The sequence below is a fragment of the Hypanus sabinus genome, chromosome 6 (assembly GCF_030144855.1).
Source record: "Hypanus sabinus isolate sHypSab1 chromosome 6, sHypSab1.hap1, whole genome shotgun sequence".
In the NCBI taxonomy this organism is placed as follows: domain Eukaryota; kingdom Metazoa; phylum Chordata; class Chondrichthyes; order Myliobatiformes; family Dasyatidae; genus Hypanus; species Hypanus sabinus.
Genome location: NC_082711.1, coordinates 54346441 through 54366329, shown reverse-complemented (window position 1 = coordinate 54366329; position 19889 = coordinate 54346441). Strand labels below are relative to the sequence as shown.

The following is a 19889-nucleotide window of genomic DNA, read 5'->3' as shown; positions in this document are numbered from 1 at the left end:
GCGCCTTGGAAAGTATCCAGGGCGCAAGCCTGGGCAGGGTTTGTTTTTATGGAAGACCGGAAAGTCTCCCCTCTCCACGCCACCAGTGTTGTCCAAGTGAAGGGCATTAGGACCCATACAGCTTGGCACCAGTGTCGTCACAGAGCAATGTGTGCTTAAGTGTCTTGTTCAAGGACACACAGGCAAGCCTCAGCCAAGGCTCGAACTAGTGACCTTCAGATAACTAGTCGAGCACCTTAACCACTTGATCACGCGCCAACAACTTAATATATGTATACTGTATATAAGTGCTTTACCGGGATGCTTTTGAATTGAAGGACATAGGATATGAGTGGCTGGAAGAACTCGAGTTATTTTCTCCAGAGATGTGGAGGTTGAGGTGAAATATGATAGAAGTTTATATGATTATGAGAGACACAGATAGAGTACACAGTATTTTCCTTTTGGGTTGAAATGTATAAAAGATGGTACACATCTAAGGTTAGAAGGGGCTATGTCCAAAGAATTTATATAGGGCAACTTTTTCTTTACCTAGAGTGATGGGCGCTTGGCATACACTGCCTGGGATGGTGGTGGAGGCAAGTTCAATGGAGGTGTTCAAGAGGCTCTTAAGTAGGCACACAAATGTGCAGGAGATGGAAAGCTATGGACAGTTTTTAGGCAGAATGGATTAGTTTAGTTGGCCCACAAACAAGAGAAAATCAGCAGATGCTGGAAACCATCAGGTCCTGATGAAGGTCTCTGCCCGAAACGTCAACTGTTTTTTCTTTTCCATAGATGCTGCCTGGTCTGCTGAGTTCCTCCATCATTTTGTGTGTGTTTCTAGTTTAGTTGGGCATTTGATTACTAATTTAGTTTGGCACAACATTGTGGCCTGAAGGGCCGGTTTCTATGCTGTACTCTTCTATATTAAAAGCAATTTCCTTTCTTTGATTGTCTTTTATCAAAATGTTTAAACAAATGTTAGAATATAATCATCAATCTACCCTCTGCCCAATGTCACAGCCTTTCCAAGTTCCTGTATCTCCGACTATTCCCATTTTTGATAAAACTGAAAAATTATATTTGTTTTTTCTCTCTCATTAGGTGCCTGGTCTGTTTTATCGTTCCAGTATTTTCTATATTGGTTTCACATTTCCAGCTTTGGTATGATGAAAACAATTTTATTGATGCTGGCCATATTCCATAAACTTGCCAATGCACCACTTCTTCATGTGTGAACCAAGGGAATGAATGTTCACAGGATATTCAGCAATGAGATCTGTCATTATCCAGCTGGATTACTTTGAGTGTTAGTTTTTCAGTTATAGACAGCAGTAGTTTGGATTTTAATCATGTCTGCTGTCTTTGAAGGAATCGCTGAAATAAACTTGTGGCAATGTAAATTTAAAACGGAGTTTTGCCTCGGGAGTATTGTCTTCAACATCTCAACTAACTGAGCCAGGTAGTCAGATTTTTTTTTCAGTGTGTATGCTTAATCCCTAGCATTTGAACTGAAGTGATTGAGCTCAGTCAGTAATAAAAACAGAAAATACTAGAACTGGCTGGTACAGTGACACAGTGAGTAGATCCATTGGCTCACGACTGCTAGAAACCAAGGTTCAATTCTGACCCTAGGCTGTGTCTGTGTGGAACTTGTACATTCTACATGTGAATGTGTGGGTTTCCTCCAGGTACTCCAGTTTCCTCCCACATCCCGAATGTGCAGGTTGGTAGTTAACTGACAACTCCCAGGGAGTAAGTGAATGGTAGAATCTGGGAGGAGTTAATAAGGCTGTGATTGGGTAGTTTATGGTGGTGTGGACTTAATGGGCTGAAGGTCTTGATTCCATGTCAAACCTCCTTCAACAACTCTGTGACTCAGCAGAACAGGTAGCATCCGTGGAAGGAAAAACAGACTTAACACTTCAGGTTAAAGACACTTCCATAGATAGCAATGGAAATCAAACAGATAGCTTAAATCTTTAAGAATTTGTTCACTAATGAGAGATCTTTTTCAGACATTCCATGTAATGACTCTATATGGTCTTGCATACAATCTTTTTTATACGTAAATATTACTGGGAAATCAGCCACTGTCCTGGAATCTTACTGACTTCAAAAATCTAGGCAAATCATGTGCAGAAACTCTGTTTACACAGTGAGTGACTGATTTGCTGGGCAGGAATATTAAGAAGAAGAAACTGTTCTAAATGATCTAAACAATAGAATGTGTATTATTTATACATTGGGCGTCGTGATTAGCACAAACGAGTTTGCATGAGTTGTTTTTGGTGTGGTTGTAAGGGAGCACCATGTTCAGGCTGCTGTTGAGTTTAGAGTAGATTCATTCGCTGGCAGTCAGCCATAACTGTAAAGCCTTGAAATGCTCAGAAATGTTTTGCTGCAATACCTAGAACATAGATCATAGAACAGTACAGGATGTTTGGTCCATAATATTGTGCTGACCCTTTAACCTACTCTACGGTCAACTTAACCCTCCATATCTCTTAAATAACTCGAATGTATCTGCCTCTACTCCAACCCTGCAGTGCATTCCACGCACCTATCACTCTCTAAGGAGGGAAAAGAAACCAACCTCAGACTTTCTCCGCTCTCCCCCCCCCATACTTTCCATTAATCACCTTAACATTATACCCCCTCTTTTAACCATTTCTGCCCTGGGAAAATGTCTTTGGTTCTCACTCAATCTGTGCCACTTATCTTATACACCAATGTCAGGTCACCTGCTAATCTCTTTTGCTCTAGAAAGAAAAGCCACAGCTTGCTCAACCTATCCTCGTAAATCGTGCTCTCTAATCCAGGCAACATTCTGGTAAATCTCTGCTGCCCCACTCTCATGTCTTTCCTATAATGAGGCAACTAGAAGTAAACATAATATCCCAAGTGTAGTCTAATCAAAATTTTATAGAGCTGTAACATGACTCTCATACTCAGTTCTCTAACTAATGAAGACCAACACATGTACACCTTCTCAACCACCCTATCGACTTGAGTGGCAGCTTTGAGTGACCAGTGGACATTGATCCCAGGATCCTTCTGTTCTTCTACACTGTTAAGAATACCCCGCCATTAACCCTGCCTTCAATTTTGGCCTCCCAAAGTGAATCACTTCATACTTTTCTGGGTTGAGCTCTATCTGCCACTTCTCAGCCCACCACTGCATTCTATCAATGTCCTGTTGTATCTCCTGATAACCTTCTGCACAATCCACAACATCACCAACCTTGATGTCATCTGCAAGCTTACTGACCCACCCTTCCACATCCTCATCCAAGTCATTTATAAACATCACAAAGAGCAGACGTCTCAGAACAGAATACCACTGGTCACTGACCTCCAGACAGCAGAAGCTCCAGCTGCTACCACCTTCTGCCTTCAGTGGGTAAGCCAATTCTAAATCCATGCAGCCAAGCTTCCCTGGATGATTTACATGGCTTGTTTTAACATGGGAAACAATTGAGAAAATGTAAATTTTCTGCTGTGCAGAAAGCTTTCAAACCTGTTTCTATTTCTTCCAATGTGCAATAGTTTCTCACGTACAATGAAATATACGCAACTTATTTAACTTACAAGAGAAATGTCAGATGTCTTCACAACTCTTTCAAAGGTGAATACAATAAATTCCATTTTTCTGCATTTGATAATTTGATCACTTACTTTCCTGAGTAAAAAAATTTCCATTATCCCCATAGCTCAAACTCAGTTGGTAATTGGTTTAATGGTTGGTAATCACTGATTTTAGAACATGTGAGTCTCCCCCTTGATTTCACTTTAACTCGGGCTCCTTTATGCTACGTTTTGACAAGTGTTATCGTGTTGCCAACTGCAGTCACCTCCACTTCACACTGTAGTTCGTCTTTCATTATCAGTGTTCAGCCTATGGCTGTGCTGAGCTCTGGGTCTGAGTGGCTCTGGTGAGAATTCAAACTGTGCACCAGCAAGCTGTGCCAGGTTATACCGATGCCAAATTCTCTTTCCGTCGCTTCACTGATGATTTAGAGTTGAGAAACTGATGGTAATTAGCTGAACTGAATTCAGCTTTTTTGTAGACTGGATATACCTGGATGGACCTAAATCTATTGTCTGGTGTTGCATGTCTGCTGGAATGTCCTGATTAAAGTTGCCGTTAGTTCACCACTATATCTGTGCAACTCTGCAGGGACCATAATCTTTGTGGAACACATTGCTGTCAGGCACCATCAGGTCCCCACAAGCCAATCAATTCACACTGATTTAATCGGCTTGTGGGGACCTCAGGTAGAGACTAGGGTGATCATCCACTTTTGTACTTGTGTGATGGGCTCTTGCCTCTCTGAGGATGTGGTCGCTCACTGAGCCTTCTCCTCTGCTCATTTATTTTGGTACTTCACTACCATTTGTGACTGGATGTGTGAGAAGGCCAGAGCCTTGATTAGATTTGTGCGATCTGTCAGTAGCATGTGGCTTGCACAGTTCAGTATGAATGTTGCTCTTCGTTTACATTCAGTAGGTTGTCAGTGCACGTTCAGATACGCTTGATGTGGTCTCTGTCTCTTGCATACCGCCCGTTTACCCAGCATTGCACCATTAGCTTCCAGAGGCAATGCCATCTGCCTTTATTGTATGTGGAAGAATACATTTCTGCCACTGCTGATGACCCACAGCATGTCTTGTATGTATAATCGTGAGATGCTGTTTTAACTTATCATTTTAGTATGATGGTATTGCAGCTACAATGGATTTAGGTGGAGAAATGCATTCACTGAAAAACTTTACTTTGCACTCTCAGATTGTTCAGTGATCTTTGTTTCCTCCACATAGTTATTCTTTAAGAAACTGGAAATAGTTGGTCATTTAAGCTATCAACATAGATATTTTGTTAATGGGACATCTTCCAGAGTGGTTACAGTTCTAAGTGAGCTTCTGGAACCTTCTTCACCAAGTTCTGTTGCAACACTAGTCACAGTTAACTAGAGAATGCAGCTCTTTAAAAAGCTATGCCCACTTGCAAGGGTGAAAATAAAGGTTGAGTTTAGTAATTTATCTGCATTTTTTCTTGGTTATCAGGCAGTGAGGATTGTCCTTGGAATGGGTGAAAGGAGATTCAAGGAGGAAGCTTGTGGAGAACGCAGGCTGTGACATTTCTTGTTGCAGGCAGCATCTGGAAGCTTGTGGTGGTCAGAATATGTCTCTTCTTGATTCTCATGTATTTAAATTAATGAGAGACATGGGGTAAATGAAATTGGCCTTTCTGTCAAGGAAAGGGAATGAAAAACTGGAGGCCGTAGGTTGCAGGAAAGAGGGGAAAGGTTTAAAAGGGACCTGAGGTGAAACTTCCTCACACAGACAGAATATGGAATGAACTAATAGAGGAAGGTCGAGACAGGAATAATAAGAAAAATTGGGACATTTGGACAGTTACACAGATAGAAAATGGTACGGGCCAAATTGAGGCACATGGGACGAGCATCAGTGGGCATCTTGGTTGGCATGGATGAAAAGTATATATAATTTGATAAAGCATTCTTGTTTAAATATTTAATTATGGGTTATATGTAAAATATATTAATTGCATACATCATCATGTGATATGTGTGTGCCTCGTTTAAAGTAAAGATGAAGTTAAACCATCATTTCAGACTCCTGTGCCTTCCTTTGACATGGGCAATTGGGCTTGTTTCATGCTGTATGACTCGTTCTCTGATGGTTACTGGCATATCATCCTCTTGTCATATGTGGGTTAAGAACTGTTAATTTATCTCCAAAGTTTCTCCCTGCCAGGTTTTTAAGCACAGAGACCATCTGCTCTTGAGGCCTTGTTTTTGGTTGATATATGGCTTTAACAGCCACGTGTTATTCTAGCTCTGTGGTGAACCTGTTGGGATGGAGGCAAGAACATTCTCAGCTCAGGAGTTATTTGAAGTGTTGCTTCTAGGTGTTATTTGAAGACTGTTTTGCTGTCCTTAATGAAATTAGTGAGCTAGTGAAGATTTCACAGCGATTGAGAAGTTGGATTGTCAGAATTACAGTTTCTAAATTTTAATTCAACATTTATTACCTTCATTAATTTTAAGTTCTGGTGGGATTCAAATTAATTTCTCTGGATCATTGCTACAGGCCCCTTGATTTTTTACCCAGGTAACCATGCTAACTTTCCCAATAAGAAGCCCACTAATGGAATGCTGGCCTGAACAATAGGCCCAAGGTCAGACTTAAATTAGGCCTCAAGTGTCATTAACATGCACATCCACTTATGGCGCTGAAGTTTCATGAAGGGTTCCTAAAATTATATTCTATGTAAATGAGACGTCTAGTTCCATTATAGGTAGCTTACAGGAATGCATAAAAAATGACTTGATCCTTTGTCTTGACAAACAACTTTCATGGTGCCCTTTGGGTGAAATCTGCTTCCTGACTTCAGTCCTCATTACTCTACCTTTGCAGCCATCAAGCAATGCAGGTTTCATTTCTACTGTTGTGAGCCTGACTCTGTTCAGAATCCCAGGCTTCTTCTCTTCCTTCCTTATCTACCTAGTTCTTCTGACATCCATCCATCAACTTGTTTCTTCCCCCTCCTCCACCGTCTCCCATTTACCATCCAGCCTCCCTTATTTGATTTCCACGCCCCACCCTATCGGATTTCATTGTCTGAAGCCCTTTATCCAATTACCTCCACTGATGCTTCCCGACTTCCTGAGTTCTCCCAGCATTCAACCTGCTCTACATTCCAGAATCTACCGTCTGTTGTGTCTTAAATTTTGAAAGTGGTAGGAAACAGCCCAGGAGTGCTTGCTATTACCTAATGTGCAGCAATAAGTCTATTTTCAATGCTGTCTTTCTTATATAAACAATGTCATCTGATCAATTTCTAGGATGAAATCTTCAATTCAAGTTGTTGAGTTTATTGCCAAATGCACAGGTGTTATGAAAAAACTTAATTTGCACCAGCATCACAGGCACATAGCATTACAGACACAAAAATACCACAAATTACACAGAATTAGTATAAGACAAAGCAAAGCTAGTTGCAGTTGAAAATGGTCATTGTTCCCAAAATGTGGATACTGTGGTTACTACTGATGATGGGGAGGGATATGCCTGGGATGTGTTGGACTGAGTCCTCTGCTCTCTGCAACTTCCTATGTGGATGCACACTTGAACGGTAATAGCCCACTGTAATGCAACTGGTCAGAGTGCTTTCAATAGTACACCTTAGTAGTTTGTTAGTGTTTAGTGACATGCAGAATCTCCTTCCAAGAAAGTAAAGGTGCTGGTGTGCCTTCCTTGTAATTGCTCAGAACAGATCATTGTTTCTGTTAAGTTGTGATCGTAACTGCGGAGTGAGTTTATATTTCTTTCAAATGCTTCCATTTTTTATTATATCTCAAAGAAGTGTGCATTAATAGTTTGCTGTAACTATTTTTTGGGAACAGTGACCATTTTCAACTGCAACTGCTTTGTCTTATACTAATTCTGTGTAATTTGTGGTATTTTTGTGTCTGTAATGCTATGTGCCTGTGATGCTGGTGCAAATTAAGTTTTTTCATAACACCTGTGCATTTGGCAATAAACTCACCAACTTGAATTGAAGATTTCATCCTAGAAATTGATCAGATGACATTGTTTATATAAGAAAGACAGCATTGAAAATAGACTTACTGCTGCACATTAGGTAATGTACGATTAGTGTAACTGAGTGGTTAATGGTGGTCACAGACTCTGATCGTCTGTTCTGGTGTCTCAGTATGTCTCATCAACCCACTTTGATTTCAAGTCTAAACATCACCTTGACAACCCTCCTCCAGTACATCCCAAGAACCTTGCTAAGCATTAATAAACCTAAAGTGCTGATTGTTGACTTCAGGAAGGGAATGAAAGGAAATGTACGTCGGTCCACATTATGATTGATCAATGACGGAGAGGGTTAACAGCTTTCAATTCCTGGGCATTAATTCATTGGATGACCTGTCCTGTGTATTATTTACTGTAATTGATCTACTTACATATTTCTCAATATAATGTATTATATTGTACTGTTGCCTCACAGTTAACAAAATTACTGCCATTGGAGGCAGATACAATAGGGTCTTTTAAGAGACTCCTGGACAGGTACACGGAGCTCAGAAAAATAGAGGGCTGTGGGTAACCCTAGGTAATTTCTAAGGTAAGGACATGTTGGGCACAGCTTTGTGGGCCAAAGGGCCTGTGTTGTGCTTTAGGTTTTCTATGATTCTGTGTCATGTGCCAGTATATTAAGCCTGATTCTGATGAAATCACAAGGAAGGTGTGGCAATGTCTTTACTTAAATTTGGTGTGTCACTGAACTTCTACAGATGTAAGTATCCTAAGTGATTGCAGGATCCCTCCCCATTAGAAGCATTATCTTCATGAAGCACTGCCTCGAGAAAGCAATGTCTATTATCGATGACACCCACTATCTGGGACGTGCCATCTTCTTGCGGCTGTCGTCAGAAGCCTGAAGTTCTGTACTATCAGTTTCAAGTACAGCTAACCATTTGGTTCTTGAACAACTCTGATCACTATCTCAGTATAGCAACACTACCAATATTTGCACTACAGTGGACTCTTTCTTGTAAAAAAATGTGTAATTTGTTTTTGTTTTTCATGTCTGATGCTAAGCACTCATCCTGCTGTTGCAAGTGCGATTTTCATTGCATCTGTGCGTATACGTACTTGCGAATATGGTCAATTTTTAATTGGTCTTTGACAGATTTGCAGATATTTGGCTTTGTCTAGCCAGGTAGATTGGCATTCAATGGTAGGTTGTTATGTTTCTCATTTTGAAAGTCAGAACATTATATTTCTGTTGAAAAGTGTCAGTTGGAATAACACTGTCTCTTAGGAAATGATGTTTTCTCACTTGTGGGTGGGATGTGGTGTCTGAAATGAAAAACAGATTCTGTTCCTAGCAGCTTGTGCCTAAGGTATAATGGTGTATGCTTCAAGTTGAAGCTGTTAAAGATTACGATTGATCATCCTGTTAACATCAGGTATTAATAGTAATCATTAAATTCAACCGTGTTTCGATGCCCTTGGGATATCAGATATACTTAATTTTTCCATTTTTATTTATCACTTCTAACCAACGTAGCTGCTTTTGTGCAGCTAAATTTTCATTCTGTGTATGTGACTAGCATCTTGGCTTCCATTGTAGCTTTGTTTTTTTTATAAACATTGCTGGTTCCTGTCCTTATTAATTAGGTAGCGACAGGAAAGTATAATATCTGTGATTTAAAGATCTCAAAAATAGAGTGAAAGCTAGCAATATAGTTTTGAACATGTGGTAACAGGTATATGACAAAAAATGAAGCCATTGTCTTGCATATGTTACAGCTCTACTAGGATCCTGCTATTTTCATACTGTACCCTTGAGATTTCATATGGCAGCTTGACAGAAGGTGAACATCACAGTATGATGTGAGCATCTGCGTAAAGCTTTAGCTACTGAGCATGCTCCTTGATGTGACGAGTTTCTCTGTATCCCTGGAGAGATGGAATGAACTTTGCACTATAATATCCGTAAATACATTCCATATTTGACTTTTAAAAGATTTCCTCGATTTTTTTTTTTGTTTCTCTTGTCATTACTGCTTGTGTGAGGAGCTGAGGTAACTTGCTGTGCCGGGAAATTGTTACTGAAGATTTCAACTATGGAAAACACCTAACCTTCATCTCTCAAATAAGCTGGCTGTCTTGTTTTCTTGCTTGAATGACTCATTACAGAATGAGAGACAGGAGGATAAAATGAAAGGAACAGGTTTGCAAGGATGCAGGCAAGATGGGTTAAAAGTGAAACAGCTCTGATTGAGCAGCCGCACGCAGTGGCAGTCAGCTATTTTGTAGGATCAGTGCTGGGCACAGCCACTTTGGACTATCACTGAGATCTCCAGCTAATGAAGGCCACCTGGATAAGGATTCTGAAACGAGCTAAAGGAGGACGTTTGAAGAATTCTGATCTCTGTGTAAGGATAAACCATTTTAATTTGTTTTCAGCACTGATTGGTGTGGGGAGTGGATGATGTTTGACAAACACAGCTGGCTTATTCCAGCACCCAGGTAATGATATGTAACTCATGTTGAAATAATTGCTTGAGCACTGATCGAGCCTGAGTGATCTTTAATTAGGCCTGGTAGGAATTTGTGGTAACTTACCAAATTTAGCAAATAGTTGTCTGAAAAAATCAAATTATGCAGAGCAGTACAAGGAAAAGTAAAATGCCAGTTGGGGGATCAGGATAATGTACTTTAGTAATCTTTTAGATATAACATTGTTTCTGTCACTGCATTATATATTTTACTTCATTGTTCATTTGCTTTTGTAATCTTACAACAATTTATACAGGTGACTACAGTGCAAAATCATTACGTCCAAATGTGTATGCATAAAATAGTACGTTGAAATGTCTGACATAAATAAACTCGCGAGAGGTAGAGATGAGAATAGAAGCAAAATAATTCAGCATTTCCAGTGGATTTTATTTTTCTTTTTGTTATCCTGAGTTAAGTTTATTCCTCATCTTTTGGTTTACATTGAGAAGTCCAGAGGTTCTCCCTGAACATTTCAAACTGCAGTGCACTTGCCATTTACAAAGGTCACATTCTTCTCGTGTGCTTCTGCAGGGTTCGGCGGACTCCTATACCAGCCGTCCATCTGAATCAGATGTATCTCTGGAGGAAGATCGTGAGGCAGTACGGAGAGAAGCAGAGCGCCAAGCCCAAGCCCAGCTGGAGAAAGCAAAGGTACTGTGTACTGTTTCCTGTCTAAAATTATATAATTGTGTTGAATAAAAAGTAGCCAGTTTCTATTACAAGTGTATCATTTTTACTTTTTAGATTGGTGGCTACCATACAGAGGATAAGGAAGTTAGAGCCCATGTTGAAAACTGAGCTAAGCAAGTAGAAATAGTGACTTTGAGAGCATTTCTAATCTTTCATGTATTTTGATCAAGCTGAATATTATTTTACTTTTCAGTGCGAGTAACCAGCAAGTGCTTGAGGTCATTTAACTGCACTCACAGTCATGTGGACAAATTTAACAGCCAGTTTGCAACTAACAGGACCAATCAGAGAATTAAATTAAATTGCCATTGATTTTAACATTGATTGGATGGACAGAGGGAGGAATGCTTTGCTGAAGAATAGCCAGTGTTCACATGAACACAGGGTCAATCGTATTATGCCTGAAGATAAAAACCAAACTTTGCAAAATGAGTCATGAATCGAAATAGTCAATCGCTTTTGGTTGCTGAATTTCCCACATGTATGAACCTCATGTAATATTCGTGTACTACATGGTAGCAAGCTTGCAAGGGGATTTGATGCTGGAGTACTATGGGGAAGCGGATTCGGTAAGTGGGAGAGAAGACCCTGATTGCGAACAAGTATATTAACTATTTATTTACAAACAGTGAAATACTCAACAAAATATCTACATAAGTCAACCAATTACTTACCTAAGCCCCTTAAGTTACAAAGCTACAACACTAAATGTTAAATAACATTTCTAACTCAAGCAGGTACGTGTTAAGTTCTCCCCAAGTTGCACGACTGCAACACTAAACATTTCGCAAGCAGGTACTTAACTAAGTGTGCACGTGGCTGCTCATATCTGCAGCACACTTTCCTAATGCTTCTTCAGCCCTGGTCAGAACTGAGTCTGAAGGGAGCCTCTAGGTAGGAGACAGAGCGTCCCACACACGGTATTCCTATAACTTGGCGTGCCTGAAACCGGAAGTCGGTGCCTTTGTGCGAAAGCCAGTCAATTGGAGAGAGCTGCCACGTCTTTTGAACATGCTAATCAGCGACTGGTACAGCAGAAGTGGCTTTCGACTGGCAGGTAAGTTAGCCTATCACAGTGCAACCCACCCCTCGAAAGACGCAACAACATGACAATTGACCTTCAGGTCAGTATAACCCTTATGAACGCCCCACTAAACTTCATAGAAAACACAAAACTGCAAGACCCAGTACTATAAGCCCAACAGTCACTACTCAAGGTACTACAGTAGTCCACCAACCTCCTAGCACATCAAAAAGACACCAGGATTGTAATAGCTGTGGAACTGGTCTCCCCACTTTCTTATCCACTGACTGTTGGATGTGATGAGCCAGGTTTCCTGATTCATTAGGAAAGTAGGTGCACACCGGTGGCGCCTGAGGTTTCTTCTTGCTGGTGTTACAGTGGGGCTGAATTATTCAGTGATGGTGCTGACGGATGTACTGTATGGTGATACGTATTCTCAAGGCCAGACGCGTGCGTTCAAAAGTCAGTTTCAAGCATTATGTGCCTACTATGAATGCCTCTGTTGATTCACAAGCAACAGCAATTGATAGATCTAATATAGAAGTGATCTGTGACAGTGTCAACAACATCGGAGAAAACCTGGGCTACACAGAGCATAAACAAACAAGCCAACAGAGCATCCGACCCACAGTGCACTACATGAATCACGCACCAATCCTGCAATCAGCGTCAAATTTGTGCTTTTCAACTGAAAAACACAACAGTAACCCACTATGTCCTCCACTATTCGCATTGCATAGATGGGCAATGCCAAAAGATGCACCGTTGTTAAAGTCAAATAAGGCAAACAACAGATGCAAGGCTTTACCAGGAGCTGGACAGATCGTACTCGTATTCTCGCGATTTTCTTGGACCAGCTTTGCATGTCCTTTGTCAAGCATATTTCTCAATCGTGAATCATCTGGTTTTCTCGATCTGAATTAGGCCTATGCCTCCATAGCACCTTTATGAGCTGCACTTACGTGATGGTTTTTGAAAGCTGTTGTAGCTTTCCGCCAGTTGCGGTAACCGGTGACAGTGAAGGTAGACTCAGCATGGAACCCATGTCCTCCACACAGGAAATGCCTGAAGCGAAGCAGAATGTAGTACCTTTCTTGATCGAGTATTCCAGCCAGGAGTACAGGTCAAACCAGCCACTAATAAAACTCCTTTGCTGATTGCCAAACAGTTTTGAAGGGTACTTTTTCAATGCTGGCTGACAGGGTCCTTCCTCAGGCTGCTGGCTAACAGTATTCCCACTAGCACTAAAAGCATGTTCTCTTCCGAATCCCGCTCCGTTTCTTGTTCCTCTGTTTCGCCCTCACCCTCCTTCAAAGAACTGCTGTCGTCCTCATCCCCACTTACTTATTCCTGCATGTCACTTTCAATTTAGACACCACTGATTCCTCTGGATGAGGCGGCTTTTTCGCTAAAAATTGATCCATTTTTCACACCGGACAAAATAATGCATGTGCCAGGCCCATGCTAGCTTGTAAAGCGTGTGTGATCCGTTAGACTTGCGAGACCATGGACCTGCGCCTGCATCCTGCACGATGTATGTACACTATCAATCTCTCATATGAGTGAGAGTGAGTGACATCACCACCTTCAGTGAACTTAGATCAGCTGAACTGATCCGAGTGAGGACAGCAACGGCAAGATATTGACAACGAACGAATAAGCAGAAGTGTAGAGTGGATCTGACCTTGGACCAGCACAAGAGTTTATAACTTTTTATTGCTGCGTGGGTGCTATTGTAATTGGGGCACTGTTTCACTAGATCAACTGGAGAAACAAGCTGTATTCAAAACTATACAGAGAAGATAGCTGCTATTTGTATGTCAAATTTCAGTTAATTTCTTGGTGGTACAATTGTAATTTCTGCTGGTGCTATAGCAAATACCACCTCAGCGTGCCACTGTAGGTGCAGTGTTCTTGACTAATAACAGCACAAGTTCTCTGCAAGAAGGTAATATCAGTTCCCGGGACAGCCTGGCCATACCATACAGGGGAAGGGCTATCATCCAGTACCCTTCTGCTTCTGTGATGTGCCAATTCCTAGTGTACCAACACTCATGGGCTAGGTGCTCGTTCCGGCTGCTGAGGCGGCATATGTGGCTTAGAAGGTGAGCCCCCTCCTTTAATAGTTCCCTTGCCTGACTTCTTGCAGTCTTCCCTCCATGTTGAATTGAGGATGGGAGAGGGAAGCCCATCGACCTGCTCCTCCGGGACCCCTGCCCTAAGCAGTGCTAAAAGCATCTCCTTATGGGTCATGCAGGATCCCCTCACTCCCTGTCTGCAAATTCAACTTCCAGATCCGGCTACATGTACTCCGACCTTCCCAAAAAGCAAATGGCTATATTTACAGTACCCCTGACTGCCAGTCCTATTAAATGGAGCACCAGCACTTTCAAGTGGGGAAGTGCTGTCATAGCCAAATGCCCTAGCATGGCAGGGGTCAGTTCAAAAACCTCTGGCACTCTATCACTGTATAAAACTGTAATTGGCAAAGGGTTTGGGTCCATTCCTCTACTGTGTTCCACTCTGCCCGGGGCTTTAAATCCCGTTCAAGGAAGGAGGGGTATCTGATTCATTCCCAGAAGGATTTATTATCCTCAAGACGAGTGAATGGCATTCTCTGGGCATTACTGACCATGTGGGCACCCTTCTCTCTATTAGATAGACTCACTCCAGTACTCTCCTCATTCCATATCCTCAACAACCACATGGCCAGAGACTCTCCCAGCTTCTTCCTGTAGTTATCCTCCAAACCCACCAGTTGTGGAGTTGTCCCTGATATCTGTCATCTTGGAGGGACCCATTGTACTCTTACCCCCATGCTTCTTGTCTTCCTATGGGATCACGTGATAACCAGTCTGGCCTGTATTGTCTTTGGTGTGTAGGGGGAGTATCATGGGACTCTGCTCTACTCTCTTGTTCCCATCCTAATCACCAAGCCAGATATCCCCCATCTCCCTTCCACATGTGGGGGTCAACTCCTCACAGAATCAACGCTTGGACCTTAACGGGATCATTGCCAATTAGCCAATCGGACAGCCTCTAATTGCTTCACCTTCACTAGCTGACAGGCTATCTCCATACCCTCGTCTTCTAGCTCTTTGACCCAGGTCTATACTGACCAGGCAGCTTCGCCCATGCTGTTACAGCGCTGTTGCAACATCTCCATCTCATTCTTTAGACTCACCTTCTGCTCTTCCTGTGCGATTGTCTCGTGCAGGTGCTTTATGATGGCTTCCAGCGGCCAAAAGGCACCCCTTTGACTCCTCTTCTTGTCTGAGAACTCTACCTTGTTCAATCTTTTGCCCATTAGAGTCCCAGTTTGTCTGCCCAATCCACCAGCACGCTGTGATCTGCCAATAGATTGATGAGTCTGTTGAACCCAGCAGCGTTGTCGGGCCACCCCGTGACTTGGCCCTCCTCACACGAAGGGTCCTCTCGCTTTCCCTTACCCCTGAACATTTTAAGCTCCTGTTACACTCACCGAATCCTGCTAACCACACCAAATATTAAAGGAAAGCATTAACCAGTCCTTGAAATTTGAACGCTATTTTCTGCTATCACAGGGACATGATAAGATTTGCTAGATGAATATACATTAAATATTTTTTCCAAGAATCAGTTTGTCAAGAGTCGGATATAGGTTGTGTTTAATGCTGAACAATTTGTGTTGTGTTAATCATATATCCTTGAAAGTCTTCAGGGGAAGTGTTGGCTACTGCATTTGTTAGTTAATTAATTAATATTACTTTATTGATAAATAACAATTGTAATGACTGTTTTCAATTTAAAGGTAAGTGGAAGTGGTGAATGATCTGAATATAACTCCTACCAAGTTGAGTAACAAAGCCACCTAGCATTGATACAGTAATGAGATACAGCATCCCTAGTCATCTCAGATAATGGAACAGATCAATACAAGTTTTCTCAGTGTAAGGCTGTAAAAACTGAAGGAAGAGTGGTGGAGAGGTTTAGAAGGAGATTTTCTGAGTTAGGACCCAAACTGCTAAAGGTGACATGACCTGTATTAGGGATTGTAGTACTCTGAGATGTACAAGGCTTCAGAGGTAGAGGAGTGCAGTTTTCTATAACAACTATAGAACTGAAGGATTTGCATTGAATTGCTCATCTGGAAGGACAAGCTATAGGGATAGGGAAATGAATATTCAAATTTTATATCCAAGGTGGTAATAAATTTAGCACCAGTATAGGCCAATCCAATGCTAATAGGCATATGTGTCATGGTATAATCAATAATCCCACAATTGTAACATTGAAATACCAATAGCCTATTAAAATCAGAAAACCCTCATCAAGCTCAAAAAGCAAAGCTAGTTATTATGGATATTTGCTTGAGCAGAAGCCAATATGACCCAACCATTTCAAGATGCTGGAAATCTTGAAATCTGAAAATGGTTCAGTCATATTGGTTCACATATCTTGAAACAATCTCTGTTTTCACTGCACCATTTTGTCCGGGTAGTATCCAGAAATGTTTGGTTGTCATGGATGCAGTGGAAAAATTAAGCTTGTTGCTTTCTAAATCTGAGTAAATGATAAAGCTTTATGTAGTTCTTTTATAGCTCATATGATCTGCTTGAATCTTTTCATTCACCAGAATGTCAGCTGGTTGCCATAGAGCTGACTGGAAACCTTCCTGAATATTGGGATATATCTCTAAAGATATCCTTAATTGAAGAGGTAGCAAGTGATAATTATTCATTTAGAACTGTTCAAAGGTATGGTTAAAATTGTATGCAGTACAGTTTTAAAGGTGCCAATTTACTGTACTTGTTTCACTAAGTCCTCATCTAAGAGCGTATATATTTTGAGCATTCCCTTGCATTTAATTTGCTTTTGTCCATACAAATACTGATTTTACTGTTTGTCTCTCAGCCACCGTTACTTCAGCCCAACAACTGTGGTCGCCTCTACTCTGCATTTCACCCTCCTGACACTCCTTGTCATTTTTTACCTGTATTCATTTCCTGCTATAGTTAATGAAGATTTCTCTAGGATCATATTGAAAATTCCTTGGCATCAGTGTTGGTTGATTTTGGTATTCGGGCTTTTAAGTTTAAAGGAAAAACGTTCATGTTAATCCTTTTATGTTAAGCATAGAACCGGGAAGTTTTCAGCGCAGGAAAGTCCTTTGAAACATTGTGTTCATACTTGTATAGTCCATCTTCTGATGCTGATGATGTGTGAACACTTACAATGTAGGTTTCTGCTGAATTTCATATTTCCTTTCCTCAGTCCCTGACTTTGAGTGCCAGGAGCTTTCAAAGCAACTAATTTCATCTAAGGCACAAAGCCCTGAATGCATTAAGTTTGCTCACTTGGGTGAGAACTCAGCTGGAGTTTAGCATGCAGCTGCCCTTTATCAAAACCCCTTGTGCTGGAAGCTGTCTATTCTTAGACAAATCACCAGATTATACCTTTTATTTCTACAATCTAGTCTTAGCTTCCCAATATTTTGTTGGAATTTTTCCCATATTTTAATTCTAAAATGACTAGTAAAACATATTGTACTTGTAGAAATTTCCACCGCTCTTTGTAAGGAGTTTGTAAGTTTTATCCATAACTGCGTTCTTCCTCTGGGTACTCTGGTCTCCTTCCACATCCCAAAGATGCATGGTTAGGGTTAATGAGTTGTGCGTATCTATGTTGGTGCGGGAAGTGTGGCGACACTGCGAGCTGCCCCCAAAACAGTCTTTGGGCTGTGGTGGTCATTGATGCAAAATGGTGCTTTTCATTGTTTGGTCTGATGTACATGTGATGAATAAAACTAATCTGGAAATCTTTGTTTTTGATCCCCTAGCCACTGTTTCTGTCTACATTGTTCGTCCTTTTTCGTTACATGAAACACCTGTGTTGTATCACCTGAAAGTTAATGTTTTAACAAGTCAGTCAGGCAGCACCAATCTCAATTTGCTTTATTCACTAAATGTTCAGCATCATGTTCTGTTGCTTATAAGTGACTTGCTTCATGAACCAATCAGATCAAAAAACATGCCATGGGTGCATGCGTCAGGCACAGGATGGCATGTAGAAGATTGGTTCAGTCAAAATAGCAGGGAACGTTCATAACTTAGGACTGACCAGGCAGTAATTGCCTCTGGAATAGTTTTCTCTCTCTTTAGCCAATGTGGCTTGTAGGCCAAATGCTCCATTACCACTGAAATTAGCAAAATGGTAATGGTCCCCTGCCAATCTTCACTGATGAATTTATTGCCATGCACTTCACAATAGTTGTACACAACTTGGGTGAGAACTCAGCTAGAGTTTAGCATGCAGTTCCAGTTCCCTGCTACAGGAAAGACATAAGCTAGAGAGAGTGCAAAAACGATTCACATGGATGTTGTTGGGACGGGAGGGTTCAATTATAGAGAGAGACAGGAATGTTTCCTCTGGGGAGAGGGAGGCTGAGAGTTGACTATAGAAGTTTATTTAATCAGGAAGCACATAGATAGGGTTGATAGTTGCCATCCTTTTACCAAGTAGCGGAGTGTAAAGAAAAAGAGGGCCTTTGGTGTAATCTGAGAGGGAAAGGTTTAAAAGGAACCTGAGGGGGCAAATTTTCACAAAGCTGGGGATTCATGGAGCAAGCTGCCTGAGGCTGTTGTAGAAATGAGTACAATTAAAATGTTAAATGAGGATTGGACAGGTACATGGATGGAAAATCTTTGGAAGGATATGGGTGAAACACAGACAAATAGGACGAGCTTGGGTGGACACCTTGTTCAGCATGGATGAGTTAAGCCAAAGGGCGCGTTTGCAAACTGTAAAGACTTAGGAATTTTATAAACATCTTGTGCAGTAGCTTAATTAGATTATACTGATAAACACCGTGGTAGGGAAACTCAGCCACTGTCCCAGAGAAACTGCAGTCATCCACAAGGTAAATCCAGTCAAAATAACCAGCTCAGTTCAAAACCTTATTGGACAAAGACATTTGCAGTTGCTGCTGGGTTGTATGTGCTGCATGCACAGGGCATACATTGAGTTTACTTTAAATGGACATCTCAGTACCCTGACCTCCAATTCATTTATTCCGTAGAAAAGAAGTGTTATCAGAGAAACTATGTTCACAGATTCTTCTATAGTTGAACACTGGCAAGGAGATCTTTCCAAACAACAATTTGTTAAGATTTTTTTCTGGGTGTTGTTGATCTCTCACCTCTCCAAGTGGAGACATCTCAAAATTTGGATGAAGTTTTGTGCTCCATGGCCAGGCGTCCTCCAGCTTTCCTTCACTCATATTGACCACATTCTCTTGATCGGTTTACTGTTGGACTTGTTAGTCTTGTATTTATATTATGACTGCAGAATGTTTACTCCATTATCTAAAACTACGGATCTTTCAGTGACTAGCTTTAATGAAGTGAATTATGTGTTTATTTTTTGGATACTCTGATCTTTAGATTTGAAGAATTCTTTTAAAATTCCTGATTTGGTCATATAATTCTGGCAGAGAAAATTTTGACACTTAAATGATATTACAGCTAAGTCTGTAAATTTGGCAGACAAAATTCAGAACAAAGTTGGTTTGCTCTGCACATTACACAGCACATTGGCTTTTTTGGGCAAGCGCCAGTTTGGGACTCAGATGACACTTGGACATTATTACAGAGGATAATGGGGCCATCAAACTTCTTGATTTGTACTTCAGCTTTACAACAGATGGCAGCCAATTCAGTTCCAAAATATAACTGCCATGATACAATTAATTGCCATTGCACTCTGCTTGACCAATAGCTTTATGTAGTGAATTTGTGAGTGTATATCTTATCTGATTAAGCAGGATTTTGGGAATAAACTTTATGAACTTTAATTACCCTCACTGTGTAACTACATTGGTAACGTGCCAACCATTTGCGTCACAAGATGGTGGTGTGCATGGTCACAGTGACCTGTCTAATCGGTGGTGAAATTTGTTGTCCATTTATCTTTTCTATGATCATAAAATACTGCTAACAATAAAGAATATTAAAATATGTGGGTTGACCTTACCAGTGAACTGGGTAATAAAGGTGCTGTGCAGTTATGGTCTGAAGTGTAGAATGGGCCCTCAAACCACACCACA

General features: G+C 41.0%; 1 protein-coding gene across 10 annotated transcripts in view; it reads left to right on the top strand.

Annotated features, from left to right (window-relative positions):
- Positions 1 to 19889, top strand: part of LOC132395472 (voltage-dependent L-type calcium channel subunit beta-2-like) — a 324563-nt gene that overhangs the window by 223684 nt on the left and 80990 nt on the right. For 8 of the 10 annotated variants that reach the window (XM_059972152.1, XM_059972147.1, XM_059972143.1 and 5 more), the window contains one exon: positions 10624 to 10743. In XM_059972152.1, the coding sequence (XP_059828135.1) occupies positions 10624 to 10743 (120 nt within the window). Of the gene's footprint in view, positions 1 to 9688; positions 9966 to 10623; positions 10744 to 19889 lie in introns of those variants that run through there. The other 2 variants (XM_059972149.1, XM_059972144.1) reach the window with 1 other exon arrangement.